The sequence below is a fragment of the Pipistrellus kuhlii genome, unplaced genomic scaffold (assembly GCF_014108245.1).
Source record: "Pipistrellus kuhlii isolate mPipKuh1 unplaced genomic scaffold, mPipKuh1.p scaffold_m20_p_69, whole genome shotgun sequence".
NCBI classification, from domain to species: domain Eukaryota; kingdom Metazoa; phylum Chordata; class Mammalia; order Chiroptera; family Vespertilionidae; genus Pipistrellus; species Pipistrellus kuhlii.
Window position 1 is genome coordinate 456,986 of NW_023425572.1, and position 22,062 is coordinate 479,047.

Here is a 22,062-nt window from a genome sequence, read left to right on the forward strand (position 1 = left end):
CATCTCTCTTTCAACTAATCCTAAATCAAATTTCTATTTTAAGCATCACATGCCTCAGACTTATTATGCTAGGAAAGAAGAGTGTAGTGAAGAGAGAATAGGCTTATACAATAAGAACACATTAAGTTGGTGTGGATTTATTCAAAACATTTCTTTGTTAAAAAGTTACTTCTATTTGATTCTGCTTTGATATATTTCTATTTTAAGTTGCTAAAGAAGTTTCAAACTTGCTCCCCTGAGAAATCAATTCTTCTGGTCCTTTGCTATTTACTCAAGTCAATTTAAGTAACAGTGGATGGGGAGGAGTTTTTCCTCAATTATCATCTCTCTGGCCAGCTACTGCTATGTGAGCTCATTGAATTATCCCTGATATCACATAGCTCATGGGCCCCAGTGAGAGAGGAGCCTCTCTGTGTTTCAAATAAGGTCTGAAATTCTTCCCAGGTGGGGGGCCAATCACCGACATTTCAAACGATGGCCCTGTTCTCCAAATGGAATCAGGTATCTGGTGTTCTTTGGCTATTCATTTTATTAAATCCCTTTTTAAAAATTGTGAAATAACACTCAGAAAAGTACATACAATTAAATGTATGATATAACCATGAAATAACCATAATATAGCCAGAAAGTGCTGATCCCCATATATTTCTTCCCAATGGTGCCATTCCCCTCCTATCCTATCCCAAAGGTAACCATCCTGACATTTATTTATAGTTTTTACACCTATGTATGCATCTCTAAACAAAATAGTTTGTTATGGATGTATAAATAAAATCATACTGCATACTGTATATTCTTTCATTTCCCACTTATTTCTTTTAGCAATATGTTTATAAGATTCCTCCATGTAGTTTGCTAGAGATCATAAATTTTCATCGCTATTTGGCCAGTTATTTTTACTAGTATTATACAAGTTATTACTATCATTTTCTTGGTTAGGAAAAACAAGCCAATAAATATTGTGCATTCTTTCTTTTCTTATCTTCCCTTGACATTTAAATTAAGAAATAGAATTTATCAGAAAACACAGTTAGCAGACAGAGAAATCACTGGGGCGTGTGATACTCACTGACAACGTTGGCTTGTCCAGTGAATATGGTGTACTGGAGCTCATAGGAAACCACACTGAATTCATCATCGGAGGTCCAGTGAACAGTGATGGTGTCATAGGAAGCCGTGCAGAGCTCTTCTCTAATTGTGGGAGGGCTGGGAGCTGTGGGCATCAAGAATGTTCATCAATGGAGAAGCATTCAACTCTGGGATACATTTCAGAGATGTGTGATAGTCAAAGCAGGCCTTTCTAAATAGGTCCCTCAGGACTACTGTCCTAGAGATGGTGACACCAACTCAAACAACATTTGGCTGGTCTGTTATCAGTGTGATTTTCAATGGGTAGTATGACTTCAACCTGCCAGCATGGACATTTATCCTGAAAACATGTTTAGAGGTTAAACAAACAATACTCTCTTGTCCATGAAGGAAAACATATTAAACAAAAAGTAAAGAAGATAAAATTTTGATATTTCATCTATATTAGAGGGATGGTAAACTTTTTTGGTAAAGGGTTAGATGGTAAATATTTTAGGCTTTGTGGGCTCTGTTGCAACGACTTAACTCTGCCTTAGCATCATGAAAGCAGCCAGACAATTTGTACTCAAATGGACATGGATATGTTCCAGTCAAGCATCATTTACAAAACAATTGAGGGCGAAAAAGAAAGGAAAAAAAAGAAACAAAAAAAAAAATATATAAGTGAGGACCAGATTTGGCCTGTGAGCCAAAGTTTGCCAACCTCTGAGCTACATAATGCCATGTATTTTTTAAACATTGTAATAAAACCTAAATGAAAGAATCCCCTAACTTGATAAAGTAGATTAAACTCAGTTCAAAAGTACATATTATGTCACCCCAATCAACTTAATTTTTTTTAAGAAAAGTAAATAATATGTCTAGTGTGGAAAGGGTATTACTAACTCTACTATTATTTGTATATTATTTTAAATTTTTATTGAATGTATTAGGGTCACATCTATATATATAAAAGCCTAAGTGACCAACCGACTGGCCGACCGGCCAGTAGCTATGACATGCAATGACCACCAGGGAGAAGATGCTCAGTGCAGGAGCTGCCGAGTGACAGCAACTTTGTAGAATGCCCTCTTGTACTCCAGGACCCCTTGGGGGGATGTTGGACTGCTGGTTTTGGCCCAATCCCTGCAGTCTAGGCCGAGACCCCATCAGTGCACTAATCTGTGCACCAGGTCTCTAGTTGGTTAATAAAATTATATAGGTTTCAAGTGTATAATTGCATAATACATTTTTATATTTAAAATTGTATCCAAATGGAAAAATACTGGAGTTTGTTATCCCATAACAGGTAAGCCAAATAGTTTCAAATTTTTCTTCCACTAGATGTTTTGATGCCTTATAAAAAATGTATTAATGTGGCCCTATTTTCTTCTCATTTATAGGTGATCTTTCACATTAAGAACAAGATTAGCAATCCATCATATCTAAGAAGTACATTTTCCTTCCCCAAGGAAAACATGATTCTTTGGCATTTGGTTAACTTTAACACTGGAGAAGGCTGCTGTTTTATGTCTTAAACACATTCTGCAGCAGAGAAGTCTAAATCCTACCAAAATAATGATTTTAAGTTGACTTCTACTGGATGGATTTCAGTAACTGGTTTTATGAGAAGAGTTTGTGGGAAAGAACTAGAAAAAGACTAGGCAGTGAGTGCTTTGCATGGGCAATAATATTTGACATCAGGGGTTGGCAAATGATGGCTTTGGGCCAAATCTGGCCCACTGCCTGTTTTGTAAATAAAGTTTTATTGGAACATAGCCAGGCTCATTAATTTATGTATTGTCTATGGCTGCTTTTATGCAACAGCAGGGTTGAGTAGTTGTAACCATATGTCCTGTACAGCCTGAAATATTTACCATCTGGCCCTTTGCAGTCAAAGTTTGTTGACCCCTGGTTTAGAGAATCAGTGCAGGCCTTTATCTCCACTCTTTGTACACCAGAACTTAACTTCAACAGACTTCTGTCAGAGGGGAAGGGTGGTGGGTGGAAAAAGGTGAAAAGATTAAAAAATATATATCTGAAACACAGACACAGACAACAGGGTAGTGATTGCCAGAGAGAAAGGGGGCGGGGACAGGTGGAAGTGGGCAGAGGGGATAGAGATGTAAAAGGACTGGGCTTCGGGTAGTGAGTAGACAATGCAGTGTGCAGAAGTTTTATTGAGTTGTACACTTGAAACCTGTATGGTTTTATTAACCAATGTCACCCCAACAAATTCAAGAAAATTTTAAATTAAAAAAAGAACCTAGCTTCAAAAATAGAAACGTATCTGCATTCTACAGGCTAGTAGCAAATGTTTACACTACTACAGAGTCCTTTTAAGCTCTAAACTTTTATGGGGATTCATGAGTCCCAACCAAACACAAAGAGGGGGGAAAGTTTATAAAAAGGATAAACGTAAAGCTCTGTTATTTTAGTAGTCTTGACTTTGCCACCTGAAGACGCATCTGGGACAAGTATAGGAAACAAGTGACTCTTCTGATTGCTGTATAACGTCCATCACCCAGCTTTGTCTATTTGTCATTGAATCCCTACATATGGCAGACACTGCATCAAGTTGTACATTAAGATAAGAGGGTTCTACAGAGCTCTTACAGCATTCTTTCTGGAATATGTATTAATGCATGTGTCTCCTGAAGTAGCCACATGCAAGAGCTGGTGTCATGTGCTGTCATTCACTCAGATGTGAATGACTCAGGCACAGCGTTCAGAAAATGCATCTATAGGGAGGCCCAGCCGCATCAGAAAGCATGCTTATTGTCTGTGGTCCCTGTCACCATGGGGTCAGCCTGCATGGATCAGTGGAAAATACTTATTTTCCCACAATCTAAATAGCTCATCGAATTATTTCTCCATCAACCACCGTGGAAAGATTTTGTTCCTTCTGCATTGCAATAGATGATTAAATGTAAAGAAAACTTATGTCCTAAATAGGCAAGTAGCTGTGAGACACATGGCAGTAGATGCCGCCAGGGAGGAAATGTCCCCTCTCTGGGTTATTAACTTGACATAACACTTAGAGGCATGTCTAGGGGGAAAAAATCTTGTTTTTACGGTCAGGCAGGCTAACCCTGTTTTGATTAGAAACCCAATGGCTATGTCCTGAGAAGTCAATACCCAATTTACTGTAAATGAGAGTGGGAGCATGCTGACAATTTCAATATTCATGGCATGGGTACCAGAACTGGAATTCTCTTGCCTCTATCATAAACAGGACACAAGGAATGGTGGGCTAATACTCCACAAACACTTCATTTCCTGCTTACAAATGTCTGATAAACTATTTGGACTTGGCAATATCAACCAAGCATCATATGTTATGGCCAGAATTGATGTTATGTCTAGAAATGGGCCAAATTTGTATTTGAGGTTGACAGCTAAGAAGGCATAATAGCAGGTACCCCATATGGTCTTTAGTTTGGCATAAACAGCCATCGGGATGATATATGATGTGCATGTTACTAGTCAGTGCAAACTCCTTTCACAATTTCCCCTTTAATCAGTACTTTGGCATTCGCATAGAGATTGGAATGGGCAGACATCATTGAAATACTATTAAACAATTATTGGGAAATGGGGAGGACATACTCTTGTCAACAAAATATTGATTTTGTGCAGAATGACCATGTGCTCAGCCAGACATTTTTTCCAGTATTTTCTGCCTTTGGACATGACCTTGCAACATGGATCTGGCCCACAAGACACAAGCTGGAATTTGCTAGATGAGTTTTCTGAGAAAACTTTCTGTTCTCCTGATAAACAAAGACACTCTTGGCTGACGGGAGTTTTTGTCATCATTTCCCCTCTGCCCCTCTCTCTTTGTCTATAACTTGAGCATAATACTTGGAGGTGGTGTCCTCACGTTGAGATCATGGGGCCAAAAGCAACACAATGAAAGTGGCAGAGCAGAAAAAGAGAAAGAGTGGAGTCCGAGGTCATCACCGAACTCTGCCCAGCCTTAGAACACAGGCCTCTGTTCTCCTGGTGCATGATATGAACTCTCTTTGATGGCTCTAGTCCCTGGTAATTGGATTTTCTGTTGTTGCAACTCCGCTCATTGCTAAATGCTATAAAAAACAAAGGAGAATTTTAACTAGACCTGGACTAATGCATTAGCCACAAACTACACATGGCTCTTACATTTCAATTAAATTTAATAATATTAAATAAAAGTAAAAACTCACTATCCACATTGCAAGTTCTCCACAGCCCCATTTGGCTAGCAGCTATCATACTGGAAAGTACAGATGTTTTTATCATCATATTAAGTGTTAGTTTAGATGCATCTCAGAGATAAAAGGTTAAAAAGGGACAGCATTATATTCACAAATACTTGAAACTGAGTTTGGCCCTTTCTGGTAAATGCTTTGTGAGCTGTTTTCTTTCCTTAGTAGCAGCAGCATGGTTTGAAAGAAGAATGAGATGAGACAAAGTTTGTGGGATGACTTGCCTCCCTTGTAAATGAAGAAAGCCTAAAGGCAGCACCTTGGGTCCCTGCAAAGAAAAAACTGATGTTCCGGGTATAAGGCTCCTTGAATATAGAACCCCTTGCTTTCTATGCAGATTGCGAAAACAAACACCACACAATGCTTCCTCTCTCCTGCTCCGCTTTCCCATAAACATGCACACATGGCATCAGTGTGGAGATGCTGCTGCTGCACCGAGTCAGGGATGTGGTCCCCAGGGGGCTGTACAGCCTGAGCTCAGTGCACATCTGGCTTCACTGGATCCATGGAGCCTTCCTGCAGCCACAGGCACGGGTGGCTTCGGCTAACACAAACAAGGTCATCTAAACAGTCCACGTTCTCCCAGCGAGTGTTTTCAGCTCCCACTTTAGAAGTTAACAGCAAATACAAATTTGGAAGCATGGTTAGGAATAGGAGTGGCCTGAGGTTTTCTTTTCTTGTTGTTGCTTTGGTTTTTTTAAGCTTGACTTCCCAATCAATATCAATGCTTATCAGAAAGCACAGGATTGAAACATGGCAAGAGGAAGTCAACCGTGATTTGGGGAATGTCTGTCATGGTGACCTTTGCCAAGATGAAATTTAGTCTTTTACCAGAAAGAGCAGAGGGCTTTGGAGTCCGAACAGACCCAAGCCAAAACCTGCTCCTGCTATTCTCTAGCTATTTGACCTCCAGCAAGATGGATGACCTCCATCGTTTGCAAAGTGAGGGTTATAATGCTCTACCCCCATTTGATGTTACAAAGATTAGACAGGGTTGTGAAGACAAAGAGCTGGGGCAGGGTGATGTTAGCTATCAAAGTTAGCGATCATTTTTTCCTCTGCCAAGGCACTGTAAGAGACAGGTGCCCGGCTGCCATGAAATGCAAAATAGCCATGTTTCCCTACATAACTCTTTGGTGAGCTTGTTAGGCTATTATTTGCCTTATCCATGCTCCAAGAGCGAGGGGAATAGTGTAAGTATGCTTTTAATGATGGAGATTCTCTTTTTTCCTGTATCCTCAATTAGTCTCGGACTATGTCATTTTCGTTGAAAAAAGAAAAAAGAGTGCCAGAAATTATTTCTGGGATTTTTAGACTCCATTCCTAAATCAGAAGCCTACATCCCTGGTTTTTAGGGATTTGCCTGGTGGCAAAGTGTGGTATCACTGAATATACACAATATAAACAACAACAATAACAACCCACAAATACAATACCTGTAAGGTAATCCAGACATTCTAGCAATTTCTTCTCTCGGGAAAAATCTAAGGCAAAGGTGTCAAATGTGTCATTAAGGTTGATTTCAGGAATTAGAACCTGGGAAGATGCAGTTGCCATGGAGACTCTGTAATTTAAACAAAACAGCTTTTTAGAAATGTTAAGATGGCTTTCGCTTTACCTAAATAAGATTTTTAAAAATCACAGGAAAGAAATGTAATTTAAAAACAGTGCTATTTTTACACGTGAGCCTTAAAAAGATGAGTGCAATCAGCATATCACAGAGACACAATACAAGTGAACTCGAGCTTAAAGAGAAGGCAAAGGAACCGGAAATGGCTTCTCCATTCCTCGTTACTGTTGAGGGGGGACATTCCCCATGGAGGAGAAAGAATATTCATATTTCATGTTGCTGTGTATTTAACAGCCAGGCCCTATCACATGTGACCCCAGCGAGAAGCCCGTAGCTGCAGGCATTTCTTCACACATCTGTCTGGGAAACTGTTTGTTCCTTTCAGACTCGACCCTGCTCCACTTCAAAGAGGAGTCTCCCAAATTTCAAACTGCATAAAAGGCAAAGTAAAGATTAAAAAAGAATGTTTCCAGATATTGGATTAGTTTAATCAATTACTAGCCTCTCTCTAAAATAAACATGAAAAAAGGAGTTTTTGTCTGGCTCCTTTTCATTCTCCTTGTATTCATTTTCTTGCACCATATTCCCAGCAGATGGCATGGAAAATATTCATGAGCTTTCTCACAGACCCCTTCAATGGATGCACTGTTTCTCCTCTTCACTTAGGGTTGCTGGTTAGACTTCTCATTTATAAACCCTACAGCAAGGGATAGGTAAGTATCAATGTTCACAACTGGCAAACCCATAGAGATCAAAAGTAGGCTGGTGGTTGCCAGGGGCCGGGGCAAGGCAGCAATGTAGAGTGGCTGCTCATGGGTATGGGGTGATGAAAATATTCTGGAACTTGCTAAGAGGTAGTAATTGTAGAATACTGTGGTTTTTTTAAGCTTGACTTCCCAATAGCATGCTTATCAGAAAGCACAGGATTGAAATACTGTGAATGTACTAGATGCCACTGAATTGTATATGTTAAAATGGTTAATTCTGTTATGTGACTTTCACCTCAATAAAAACAATTTACACCTGTGAAATGCTCAAAATGCCCCAGCGCATTTTCAGTGCTGTAGCGGGAGAGAAGTAGAGGGAAAATAGTCAGAATGATGCTGGGATCTGAGAGAAGAGCTATAAGTGCATGAGTGAGAGTGAAGAACCTAAACTCACCACCTTACCCTTTTTTCCAAGAAGCAGTAAATAAAACAGTTGTGATTTTGTTTGCTAAATATTGCACCCAAGGGAATTGGACTAATCATTGTGACTAATACTTGCTAATTTAAACTAATGAATAAAGGGATATGGTCAAACTGTATTTAAAAAAATGCTTTCCTGCCCTGGCTGTTGTGGCTCGGTTGGGTGCCAGCCCGTGCACAATAGGGTTTTTGGTTTGATTTCTAGTAGGAGGCAAGCAGGAGGCAGCCAATGTTATGCTCTCACATATATGTTTCTCTCTCTCTCTCCCTCTCTCTAAAAAAAAAAAAAATAAGTTTTTAAAAATGCTTTACTTATGAGCCATAAACACAAAAATTCCTTAAAACTCAGAAAGATCCTAGTGTTGTTCAACAAATACTTACTAAGCCCTTAAGTATGACATGTACTGAAGAGCCCAAAGAATTTGCCACAATGTAGAAAAGTTAAAAGAAATGCTCTAGCCCTAGTTGGTTTGTTCAGTGAATAGAGCAACTGCCTGCAGACTGAAGGGTCCTGGGTTTGATTCTGGCCAAGGTCACATGTCTGGTTGCAGGCTCAATCCCCAGTGGGGTGTCCAGGAGGCTGCCAATCAATGATTCTTTCTCATCACTGATGTTTCTCTCTCTCTCTCTCTCTCTCTCTCTCTCTCTCTCTCTCTCTCTCTCTCTCTCTCTCTCTCTCCCTCCCTCCCTCCCTCCCTCCCTCCCTCCCTCTCTCCTTCCTTTCCTCCCTTACTCTTTGAAATCAATAAAAACATATTTTTTTTGGGGGGGGAAAGAAATGCCCTACACCCGAAACTAATACAACGTAATACTGAATGTAAACTCGAACTGAAAAATAACATTAAGACAAGGAAATGCTATAGTGCCCACCGAACTCCTCAAATAGGAATTTCAGAGTGAAACCTGTCTGTTTCATGATATCCAGTAGGGAGAATTTCAATGATTTCTTATGATACAAGAGTCTAATTTTCTATTGCATTTCCCTGCCATACACAAGTAATACAGATATTGTGCTCAGTGGGTTAGAGGATCTCAATTGCTCTCAACATATAATCTTGTGTTGGCACTGTTTCTGTCCAGTGGCAGAAGCCTCTGTTTAGGCTCATCCAAAATAGACTTCCCTCCTAAATTTCCACTGGTTCTATGGGCCACAAGCAATGGAGTAAAACATGCTTTGGTCAGGGGACGATGTTGAACATGCCCGCCATTTTGATGGCGGGGACTTGGGGGAATGGGAATGGAAAGGCTAAAAGTTCCTCAGCCTGGGAGGCAAAGACTGACAGCAGGACTCTTTGGAGATTACTGCAGCTTTTAACACCAACACATTTTTTGTGGAAGGAAAGATATTTATCTTTGGCTACAATTTCAAATTCTTAATTGGAGTGACAGCGAAGGGGAGATCTGCCAAATTCAACATTTTAGGCTGTGTTTTTATTCCCCAAATCCTTGTTGCCCATCTTCTGGCCTTTCAGATAAGTTGCCAAAATCCACCTGAGCCATCAGTGTATGCCACTTTCTCAATTCCTCCCTTTACCCTCATGACTGTGTGTGTGTGTGTGTGTGTGTGTGTGTGTGTGTGCGCACGCACGTACGTGAGTGCACATGTGTGTGCATGCTTGTGGGTATGTGCATTAAGTTTTTAACATATCGAGGCAAATGAGAGCATTGTGTCACAGCTTGATGTTTAATAGGGGGGCCTGCACATTACTCCCTGTTTCTGTCTATTCTGATGCCCCAAATCTCCCCGACACTCAGTTGCTAGCAGCCACATGAGGCTACTTTTCCAGATGGTGGGTATGTCTAGAGCTACACTGCTCACAGGTTTCTGCCAAATAGCCAGTGCCAGGGGAAGATGCTCTACCCTTCCTGCCTAATATCCCCACCTCCGTACCCAACCCCTGCCAGTGGTGCTTAACTGTGCCTCTCTCAGGTGGGCAGTCCACAGTGCACATTACCCTGGTAGAACCTGATGAGGTCTCACAGAAACCAAACGTGGCCTACTTTGGTCAGCTCAGGATTTCCCAAATGCATTTGGCGCCTTGACCGTGGTGTTGTTTTAATGCCAATTAACACCCTGCAGAACACACTTCAAAATCCATTCATCAGCCCTAGCCTGTTTGGCTCAGTGGATAGAGCGTCAGCCTGCAGACCAAAGGGTCTCAGGTTCGATTCCGGTCAAGGGCACATACCGTGGCTGTAGGCTCCTCCTTGGCCTGGGCCCTGGTCAGGGAGTGTGCAGAAGGCAACCAATTGATATGCCTCTCTCACATTGATGTTTCTCTCTGTATTTCCCTCTCTCTTCCATTCTTCCTAAAAATCAGTGGAAAAATATTCTCGGGTGAGGATTTAAAAAACAAAAACAAAACAAAACAAAAAAACCATTCATCAGATGTGCTTTAATTCTTATAATCAAGTACATCTTCCCAGAGCTGACAACTGGAGTTCTTGGCTTTGTATTCTGGGAAAGTCTGATGGATCTTGGAACTGCCTGTGCTGGTGAGGGACAAAGAAGTCACCTTGTGTGGTCTGAGACCCTCCTAAGAAATCTGAAAAAAAATGGATACTGTTCAGAGGGAACTTTCTCTTTATCATACTCTCGATGCAGAGAATTTACTACTAAGAGTGGCTATTTATTTATTTATTTATTTATTTTTAATCCTCACCCGAGGATAGGTTTAGAGAGGGAGAGAGAGAGAGAAGGAGATATATGGGGTGGGGTGGGGATTGAACTCAAAACCCAGGTATGTACCCGGACTGAGAATGGAAGCAACCTTTTGGTGCACAGGATAATGCTCAACCAGCTGAGACACTCCGGCCAGATGAAGAGTAGTTTTAATTTCAGATTCCTTTTTTTTAAAAAAATATTTTATTGATTTTTCACAGAGAGGAAGGGAGAGAGCTAGAGAGCTAGAAACATCGATGAGAGAGATACATCGACCAGCTGCCTCCTGCACACCCCCCACCTGGGATGTGCCCGCAACCAATGTACATGCCCTTGACCGGAATCGAACCTGGGACCTTTCGGTCCGCAGGCCGACGCTCTATCCACTGAGCCAAAGCTGTTTCGGCTAATTTCAGATTTCTTATAAGCAGATCAACTTTTCTTTGCTTAGATTTAGTGAAGAATTTTGCTTATTTAATGTAATTTTATAATGATACTTATACAATCATACCAAAGATCTATATATTAGTGCATAATAGCTTGAGAATATGGTATGTGACAAAATCCACTGACAGAGTGACTGGAAAGGAAGAGAATGAGCATTTGTTCCATGGACATCTTGTGACAGGAGATGGCCTACATTGATTATTTCATTGTATCTCTCCAACAACTATGTTAGGTAGGAGTGATTGGTCTTGCTTTATAGATTTGTTCCCTCATTTATTTATGTCAGGCAGTTTGCTATGTGCTGGGGCTACAGTGGTGAAAACAAGATGGGAACAGGTCCTGCCCACCGGGAACTTATGAGCAGAAGTGCTCACAAGTGCTAAGAGCAGCCCAATATTATACATGAGCTCTACTAAGCAATAGTACAGCACCAAGAACTTGATTCCAAAGCACATGCATCGCCTACAGGGTAAAGCTTGAGGCCCTCTCCCTCTCTATTTTTGATGTTTCTGAATTGAAAAACTTTCACAATTTGATTCAGCTCGTAGGAGAACCTAGTTTTAGTGATTTAACAATGAAGAAAAATCGCATCTAGGTTTAATTTTAGGAAGGCCTGCACCATTAAAAGTTTGTTCTGGGCTTTCCACCCTTCAGTAGAAAAATAAAGATGTTCAGAAGTACATAGGTGCTAAAGCCCAAGGCAGACACAATACAAGGCAGAGAACCAAGAAGTTGTGTCCTAGAGAAGAACTTAAGTGTTGAAGACCAGAGACAGACAGAGAGCTGCACTGGAGTAGACATGCAAGAAAGGGTCATTCTGACATACTGAAACATGAAAACATATATCCAATAAACATTATGGAATAAATATGATGCTTAAGGTTTGTTTTTACTTAGGAGTCTTCATCAATGTTATCACATTGATAGAGATAGCTATTTATTATGAGCCCAATTTTCTAAATAGAACTAACTCATGAATAAACCCAAAGAATCAGTTATAAAGTGGCAATGCTGGGATTTGAACCCAGGTTTCTCAACTCCTAGTCTAAGCCCAGTGCCCTTTTACTGCATTTCAGTTGCTGGAAAAAGAGAAAGGCTCAGGAATCAATCAAGAGGATTGACAAATAGAAATAGAGAGAGAAAGCAGAGGGACAAAGACTCCTGGCACATGTTTACTGGCACTATGTATTAAAACTTGATGGTGGTTTAGATTTCTCATAAGCAGTAGGCCAACTTCCTTACGCCTGGATTTAGTGAATAATTTTGCTTATTTAACATAATTTTATAAAAGTTGACAATCACACCAAGAATTGTACATTAGTGTGCTTGAGAATATAATGTACAACCCATTTGTAGAAAAAGAAATCGGACATATTCCCATTCTTAATGAGTAGGGATTGATGTATTATAGGTAGAACTGAATGGAACCACATATGACCTGCTATATGTGAAGGAGATCACACGTGGGCATGCATGTGCTTATGTTGTACTTTCAAATGCAGGTCTTCTTTCAGAATGTTCTATCGTCACTATTATGGAGTCATTATTCTCTCCCCCCACTATGTGAGACTTTTTTCATTATACTTCATCTAATTTTTAGGGATTGATGAGAAAGGCAGCTCACAATAGCCATTTCATCTGGACAGCTCATGATTTATAGCTGGAAAAAGGTACTCTTGGATCCCAATTGGAAAGCATGATTAAGTGTTCTCACTGTCTAGTAGAGTGTCCTGGGTACCTGAGTACTAGTAATGTTTGCAGTTCTTTAATTTTCAGATGAATATGAAGCAATTGGATATAGTTCAGATGAGAACAACGAACACAGTTAAACACTTGGAACTTCGGAGTTATGAGGAAAGAACTGGCTTCTCTTAGAGAAGGAAGGAGGTCATTTTAAGGATATAAAAGGGATGGTAATCAGCTCTTATCCACATACTTTGGAAGAGATAACTATCCAACCAGTCGTAGAAGGAAATTTAAGAAATAACACAATTGCCAAAACCAGTTTGGCTCAGTGGATAGAGCGTCAGCCTGCGGACTGAAAGGTCCTGGGTTCGATTCAGGTCAAGGGCATGTACCGTGGTTGTGAGCACATCCCAAGTAGGGGGTGTGCAGGAGGCAGCTGATTGATGATTCTCTCATCGATGTTTTTAATTCTCTGTTCCTTTCTTCCTCTCCTTAAAAATCAATTATATATATATATATATATATATATATATATATATATATATATATATATTTAAAATAACACAATGAAGCCAGTTGTATACTAGACCAAACTTGTAAAATACTGTACATTACTCTCATTGAAAGAATGGTGAGAATGAAAATATCCATGTCTACTTTTATGTGATATTTTGAGAATTAGCACAGTGTCTAACACAAGCAGGCACTTCATAAATGTTGGTTTTCTTTCTCTTTCCTTGGAAAAATTCAAGTCTTAAGACAGTATTTTTTTTTTTTCTGGGCAAGATGTTGGCAAAGTACAGCCCGTGGGCCAAATCTAGCCTTTTTTTTTTTTTTTAAATGGTTTACTGGACCACAGCCACATCCATTCATGTCCATTTTACCTAGATGGGCTGTTGTAGAGCTACAGCGGCAGAATTAAGTAGTTGTGGCTGAGACCTTATAATCAGCATAGTGAAAGTATTGACTCTCCGGTCCTTTAGAGAAAAAGTTTGCAGACTCCTGTTCGGGGAGAAAGATCAGCATGAAGGAGTTGTTTGGCGTCTTCTAACAATAGGATTTGATTGTTTTGTGTAAGGGGCAGTTGAGTGTGAGAATTAGAATGAAAAGTCAAGGCCATCTGCATCGATTATGGTGATGTCACTAAGGTGGTGTTAGAATTCAGGCGTCTTCAAACTTTTTAAAGTGGGGGCCAGATCACGGTCCCTCAGAGAGCTGGAGGGCCGGACTATATGAACTACTAATTCCTACTGTAACACCTCGGCTGCGCTCACTGCCCAAAAAACCTGGCGGGCCGGATCAGACTCCTCTGCGGGCCACATGTGGCCCGCGGGCCGTAGTTTGAAGACGCCTGTTAGATGCTTTTCTTTGGCTCCCCTGGGATTACTATCGGTGTGGACCTCCGTGAAGGTCAGTGATGTTTATGCTGATCAAGTTCACGCACAGTGGAGCACTGACCACGCCAGATGTACTGCCCAACTAAACATTCGCATGACGTCACTTTTATGTTTCCTATCCTGGAATAAAGTGCATTTTACAAGTGGAAGGTATGAGGCTGACAGTTTGGTCCTTTCTCTCCCTTGTGAGTTGGCCTTGACCTTTTCAGGAGGTGAAACTTCTCAAACAAACAAAACAGGCTGAACAGAGAACAACACCTGGCCCATTTTCTCCAGTAGATGAGCCTTGAAATGGAAGAAAAGATTCCCTTTCATGTTTTGGCCTCTTTCCTGATGCTTTACTATCAAGTGCATGATAAGATCAGGTCTGAGAGTCACAGTGCGTGCTGTTTCTGTGCCATCGTAAGTCCCCCCCCTCCAAAAGCAGGCAGATTTGATTCTTTCTAACTGGTTGGCTCTTGTTTCAAAGGCCCTGAACTCCAGGCTGCCACTGAAAAGCCCTGACATGTCAAAGGGAAGCATCTTCAGTGCGAACAAAGCAACTCAAAGCGTCTATTCTGTTTGTACTCAGCCTTGAAAATGAAACAAAAGCAAGGCAAGGGCAAGGCCAACCAATCACCCCCGAGACACAGAAGCTCAGCAGCTAGCTTCCCAGCAGCCCCCGCACTCACCGCTCAGTGATGTTCTTAGCAGTCTGCAGGAAGCGCGCATGATCATTCTCCTTCAGGGAGTGTTCCGCTTGGGAGATGAGGGATGCCGACCGCTCAATGCATTGCTTGCAGTTTGCAATCTGCTGGGCCAGCTTGCGAAGCCTCATCACCTTGAACAGAAGCATGGAGAGTGTTACATGCGTGTCCTCGTGTAGTGAGAGTGCATCAGGTTGCACCCTTCTCATGCGGGGATTTTGTTGTATGAAAGTCAGCCTTCAATACAAGTTCAAAAAGTGGGCTCAGGGAAATATGGCAATCTGGCATGGGACTCTACTCTTAGATATTCTTTATCTCCTTGGAGAAGTGTTGCTAGTTTGTTTTATGAAGAAACACTGAATTGCGAATTGCTTCCCCGTTGATGGGGGGGGGGGGGAACGGTGTTGCTCAGTGGTAAGTTACAGAGGGTCACTGGGCCTCTTCCCTTGACTGCAATACACAATCACTGTAAGATCACAGAGAATGGTGGGACTGTGTCTTAGTTTTCAGCTTTACCATCAAGAAAATAAAACATCTCTGTAGGCACAAACGAGTGACTTAAGGAAAAGCCGTTTTGTAAGAAGTTCTTTGTAACCCATGTTAGAAAACTGTGATATAAAAACATTCAGTATTCCTAGTTCCCTACACTATCTAAAATTCACGTGTTAAATTAACAGAAAGTGAGCATTTTTTCCATTGATTAATATTTTTCCTGTTGAGCAGATGAGAGAAAGCCAAAAACAGCACAGCTGGGCCATTTCCCCTGGCTGGGAACGTCATTTCCAGGCACTTTGTGCTTACTTGATAACTAAGAACTATTTTGATAAGCATTTCCCAGTCGGGATAAAAACGCATGCTTGGTTCCAGCTTTCATTCCAGCCCCTGATTCCGTCTTGCTTGAAAAGGACCCTCAAACGTAATTGACCGTAACCTCTGGGGCAGGCCAAGATAAGACCACGGTACCCCACTTGACCGTTGGCTCTGGCGTTTGAAATGCGCTGCGAGATGAAGCCCCCTGGCCAGAAGCCAAGATAAAATTAGCCCGCTAATTGGAATTGCTATGTGCCTAGTGCCCCCATCCACCAGGCCTGGGACAGGTCTTGGCCGGCTTTCTGATCATTCCGGAATGGAAAACAGCCCTGGGTGAAAGGGTAGGGAGGAGTCCAGTTCATCTGTCTTCCAGACAAGGCTGGCTCAGGCTCCCTCCAGGATTCCTGCTCACTCCAAGAAATTCCTTCTTTCTCCAAGTCATCATTATCATCCCCATGCAAGTCTAATCGGAGAAAAGGAAGGAAGGAGATGTCAGAGCTGGAGGCCTCAGAGGGACGTCCAAGTCCAGCTCTGTCATCCTACAGAAAACAGAGGAAATGAGTGCTGAATTGAGAGGCAGAAGCCATATGATTTCAGGCCAGGGTGAGAAAAGTTCTTGAAAGTAAAGATTTAAAGAAAGAAGTGTCAAAACTTTGGGCCAAACAATATGTGATCTTAAACCTGGTCAAAGACCTCACTCATTATAATTACAGTGGCCACCTGCAATAGATTAACTGTGTTCAGTAGTTGAATGCAAGAACACTTACTTTACACTAAGGATAACCAAGCTTCTAACATCATTATATACAGAGGTAAAGCTAAGCAAGGCAGAGTCCAGTTCAAGATATGAGAACATGTCCATAAGAAAATGGCAGAAGGAGGAAAAATGACTTTAAGTCCCTAGAATAAAGCAAGGACATGGAATATTTAATTATACAACATAAAGAATGCTTTCGCCGAAACCGGTGTAGCTAAGTGGATAGAGCATCGGCCTGAGGACTGAAAGGTCCCAGGTTCGATTCTGGTCAAGGGCATGGACCTTGGTTGCCTGCACATCCCCGGTGGGGGTGTGCAAGAGGCAGCTGATCAATGATTCTCTCTCATCGATGTTTCTAACTCTCTATCCCTCTCTCTTCCTCTCTGTAAAAAAATCAATAAAATATATATTTTTTTTAAAAGAAAAAAAAGAATGCTTTCAATTATATGGCAGAATTGAAGATGTTTAATACAATTCTAACAAAAGAAAAATAAAGTCAAAATATTCCCTTAGAATAACTTCATGTCAATCACTTGTCCTTTTGGCATGCCTATTAGTGACCACACAGTTCACACTTGTAACAATGCTTGAACTCCATTTTCTTTTTTCTTTTCTCCAGTAAGATACCGGAAATTAAAAGTGACATAGTAGAAAAGAAAAGAAGCATTAAGTCATGCATAAGTTGAAGCAAGCCAAAATGAGAGCCTCCTTTGAAAATATGGGAATGTTTTACAGAAAACAATTGTTGGCATAATTTAAAAAAAATATATATTTTATTGAATTTTTACAGAGAGGAAGGGAGAGGGAGAGAGAGTTAGAAACATCGATGAGAGAGAAACATCGACCAGCTGCCTCTTGCACACCCCCTACTGGGGATGTGCCCGCAACCAATGTACATGCCCTTGACCGGAATCGAACCTGGGACCTTTCAGTCCGCAGACCGATGCTCTACCACTGAGCCAAACCGGTTTCGGCTGTTGGCATAATTTTAATTTTAGTTCAGGATACAATCCCATCCAATAAACCAGATTGGAACTTCTCAAACCCAGTGTGCACAAGAGTCAGCTGGGGATTTCTTTAAAGGAAAAATGAGTTGTTTGCAGTCACTCTCCAATATCCTAGGTAAGGAGCTGTAACTGGCAGAGCAGCAGGAATCAGCATTTTAACAAGCAATGAATGCTTTTTGAACTGTAGGTGATAAATAATTAGTATGCTCAGGACTAGCATTTTAAAAAAACTAAATAGAAGAGGAGAGGAAAGGAGAGGAGAAAAAAAGTAACAGAGTGCATTTCTGGTAGAAAGGGAAAGTTATGTTTTAGAAAACCTTTTTTGTTATTGCGTGTCTGTGCTGAATTTGATGTCATATGTATTCCTTACTGTAGGTTTCAAAAAGGAAAGAGAAAACCATTGCTCTAAGTTGGGTATTCACAAACTATGGTCTGTGGAGCATATCCAGCAAGAACCCTATTTGTATAAATAAACTTTTATTGGCACACTGCCACATTCATTCATTTCTGAATCATCTATGGCTGACTTCACACTACAACTTTGGGCAGAGGTGATCTGTTGCAACAGAGACCATATGGCAAAGCCTAAAATAGTTATAATCTGACTTGAACCTTTACAAAAAAAGTTTGCTGACTTAAATGATTCTGGTCAAGAGGCAATGATTTGCACCACACTCTGTGAAACCCTATCCTACATGGTACAGCACTTCAGAATCAGACACTGAGCATTTAGCAAATTACAAATTTCTTCATTATAAAACACTTTTTAATGTATTATTTGAAAAATCTAACAAAATGAAATGTGATTTTGTAAAAAAAAAAAAAAGATTTTTATTGGTTTTTGGAGAGAGAAGAAAGAAGAGGGAGAGAGAGACATTGATGTGAGAGAGAAATATTGATCAGCTGCCTCCTGCATGTCCTCTACTGGGGATTGAACCTGCAACCCAGGCATGTGCCCTGACCGGGAATTGAACCAGCAACCTTTTGGTGCATGGGATGACACCCAACCAACTGAACCACCCTGGCCAGGGTGAAATTAAAAAAAAAATAACTGGATACTGATACATAAGATTCTCTGTATGTATGTATCACTGCTGCAGAGGAAACTTTTCCGAGTTGGCAGTATTCTTTTGTCCTTGGGGCAGTGTGACTGCCACAGTGAAATTTTTGGAATTCATTCCATACTCATCATGGAAATACTCTGTTGGAATGTCCTGTTAGTGGGAGCATAGACCTATTTATGTCATTTTATTGGTTGTTTATTATTACCTTAAATATGCTTTTAAAAGTAATCCTTTATTTTTCTTTAAATGTATTTTAAATGCTTATATGTGTGTGTAGGATTCCTATTCCAATATTGCTATGGCCAAATAATTGATCCTCAATTGACACAAGTATTTGAACCGACAATGAAGTCCATAAACAGCATTTCTGTAAGGCTTCAGAAATGCCTGAGCATTCAGTCCAAGTTAATCATCTTACATTTTGGAGATTTAGAGTACATAAACGCAGTGAAGAGAAGGACCCTTTTGCTCTTTAGCCATGACCTTCTATCTTAGATCGGTGTGTAAACCTAAAATGCATATTCTGCTTAATCTGGAATTTTCCATCAGCTTTTCATGTGTTGATATGAAATGTATCCCCTACTACTGAAGAAATAAGACAATTCTTTCCCAGGGTGCCTCACGGCTCAAGGCTCATACAGCTCATCTAAGTATAAAGGCCGTTGAGCTATTTATTTCAAAGAATGCACAATGTTCTAAGAGCAGGAATGACCAGTATGTACTAATGGGCAACGACATCGCCAGCTTGGCAACCTCTCCGGTGCGAGGATTTGTGGCGCGCTTGTTCCCAGCGGGTCTAATGTCTTTGGGATTGGCACCAGAGATGACGGAGGCACTCACAAAGGACACAAAATTCACCTCGATGGTCTCCGTGATTCCGCCCATTCTATCTCGGGCTACCCAATTCCAAGTGCTGGTCAGAGGGCCCCATTGTCCCTTCTCTAGATTCAGTGTCCTCATCAGAGGGAAAGTAGGAGAGGGTGAGGGTAAGGGGAAGAGATCAACCAAAGGACTTGTGTGCATGCATATGGGCCTAGCCAGTAGCCATGGACCACAGGGGGGTGAGAGCATATGTAGGGAGGGATTTGGTATGGGAATGAGGGGATGAGGACAATTATGTGATACCATAATCCAGTGTTTCCCAAAGTGTGGTATGCGTACCCCCAGGGGTATGGGAAGAGTTTGGTGGGGGTACGCATTGCACCGGAGTTTGGTGGGGATATGCACTGCACCGTGCTTAGCTGCACCTAATTCTACATTCTCATGAGTATGAGGGGTACTCAGCGTTACGAAAATTATAGAAGAGGTACACATAGGTCAAAATAAAAAAATAAATAGATTCAGTGTCCTCAGACTGTCCAGCCACCACCTGGGTGTCCTCACGGGGTACCAAATCCATGCTCACCCTCTCTGCCCAGCACCTCAGAGTTCCAGGGTGTTGGAGCCCATGCTCTTTTTTTTAAAAAACATAACTGACACCACATGCCCTGGCCAGGGACTCAGTCACTGGGAATTCTGGGGTTTGGGATCAACTAGTCCTTGATCATGTGCCAAGTAACTCAAGAGAAAGCTGAAGCAGGCACTGATCTCTTCCAGGTAACATTTGCTTTCTAATATTTCCTTCTGAGATAATGTCCATGAGCAAATATGCACTTTTTAAAAAGTGGTAACTTTCAGTTTAAAAAGTAATATGATCAACTTTCCTGAACACAGTACCAGCTTTACCAAATCTCAATATTCTGATCACATTAGCGGATTATCTGGGTGATTCCAATGGAATTATAAGAGTCCTTATAAAAGAACCAGGAGACGCAGTGTCAGAGAAAGATTTGAGGATGGAAGCAAAGGTCAGAATGATATGATGAAGAAGCCACGAGCCAAGGAATGTTCATGGACTCTCAAAGCAGGAAAAGCAAGAAATGGATTCTGCCCTAGAGCCTACAGAAAGAAAAAGCACTGCCAAAATCTTGACTTGAGCCCAATGAGACTGATTTTGAACTTCTGATCTCTAGAAGAACAGATAATAAATCTGTGTTGTGTTAAGCCATCAAGTTTATGGTAATCTGTTACAGCAGCAATAAGAAATGAATATGAGCATTGAGAGCTGCTCCCTGCACACGACTAGGTAAAGGCAACAAATTGCCTTCCATATGCAGATGAATAATTAATTACAGCTGCATTTCAGGAGTCACATGACTGAGAACCTGGAAGAAGTCAGGTATTAAGAGACACAGACATGTGGTGCATGATGATGGAAGAGGAAATGTATCTTGTAAGGATTCTGGCCCGACGCTCAGTGCTCTTCTAAATTGTACAATTTGTATGTTGAGGGAAAGTAGCTTCTCAACACATCTGAGTCAGTCTTTGGCCAGAGAACAATTGCATGTTAATTTGTTAATTCCCTATTACAGCTTCAGCAACTATTTGCTTTGATTTGACTTCAATTTTTCTATCACCATTACAATGTATTTGGATAGGTATTTTTCAATCTATATAGGAAAAGTAATCTAAACATTATATAATATTAGAAGTACCTTTAAAATTCTGTAGAAAACAGAACATAACATTGGCTATTGTAATCTCTGTGTACTACTTAATACTTGCTAATCTGATTTAATTATACACATTTTATTAAAGTATTCTGAGCAATAATAAAAGAAATTCATGAATCTGTTGTGTCTTGAATGAATGTTTCTATCTTAAATATTTACAACATTGTCTTTTGAGGGTGGCAGAGAAATGGGTAAAATAAAATGGATCATAAGTATTTCAATATACTATAAGTACTATAAGTAATTTTAAAAAAAGTGATGATTTTAAAGATATCAACAGTTTTCAAATGAATTTTGAATAAATAAGAAAGTGGTGATAAATTATATAAATGTGTAAAATGCTTTTTGAATATAGGTTACTGTGTAACCATACGTAATTTAAATATGCAAGCAATAAAGATTAAAAAGCACAAAAAAACTAAATATACAAACATGAGAAAGAAGTATTACTAACATATCCACAAAGGGGTATTTTGCCATCATGAAATTATACATACCTAAATTTCCTCGAGGACATGAGAAAGAACTTCTAGTTTTTATATATGTACTAGTATAAAGTCTGATTCATTTAAATATTTATTTAATACTGTGTTCATTGCTAGGACATAGCAATAATTATGAAATGAACTTTTCCTCTATGGAACTCACCTTCTCATAGAGAAGAGAGGTGGGAAACAGGGACTATAATATCAGAGCTTCATGCTGCCTCCTATAGTTGGGTGTACACAGGAGACCATGGTAATACAAAGAAAGGGGTGGAGAAAGGAATGACCAAATGAGGGACTTAGAACTAGGTCTTAAAGACTAACAAGGAGATTATAGAAAATATAGAACAAGGAGATATTCTATATTTCTTAAGCTACTTAAGTGCATGGAAGTATATTTTCTCCAGATATTAAATATGAAATCTTCTGCCCTAGAA

General features: G+C 40.4%; 1 protein-coding gene across 4 annotated transcripts in view; it reads right to left on the bottom strand.

The window, feature by feature from the left end:
• Positions 1–22,062, bottom strand: part of MID1 (midline 1) — a 336,706-nt gene that overhangs the window by 20,235 nt on the left and 294,409 nt on the right. For all 4 annotated transcript variants that reach the window (XM_036420484.2, XM_036420488.2, XM_036420483.2 and 1 more), the window contains exons 5-7: positions 14,936–15,084; positions 6,752–6,879; positions 1,070–1,213 (exon numbers count right to left, since the gene is read on the bottom strand). In XM_036420484.2, the coding sequence (XP_036276377.1) occupies positions 1,070–1,213; positions 6,752–6,879; positions 14,936–15,084 (421 nt within the window). The remainder of the gene's footprint in view (positions 1–1,069; positions 1,214–6,751; positions 6,880–14,935; positions 15,085–22,062) is intronic.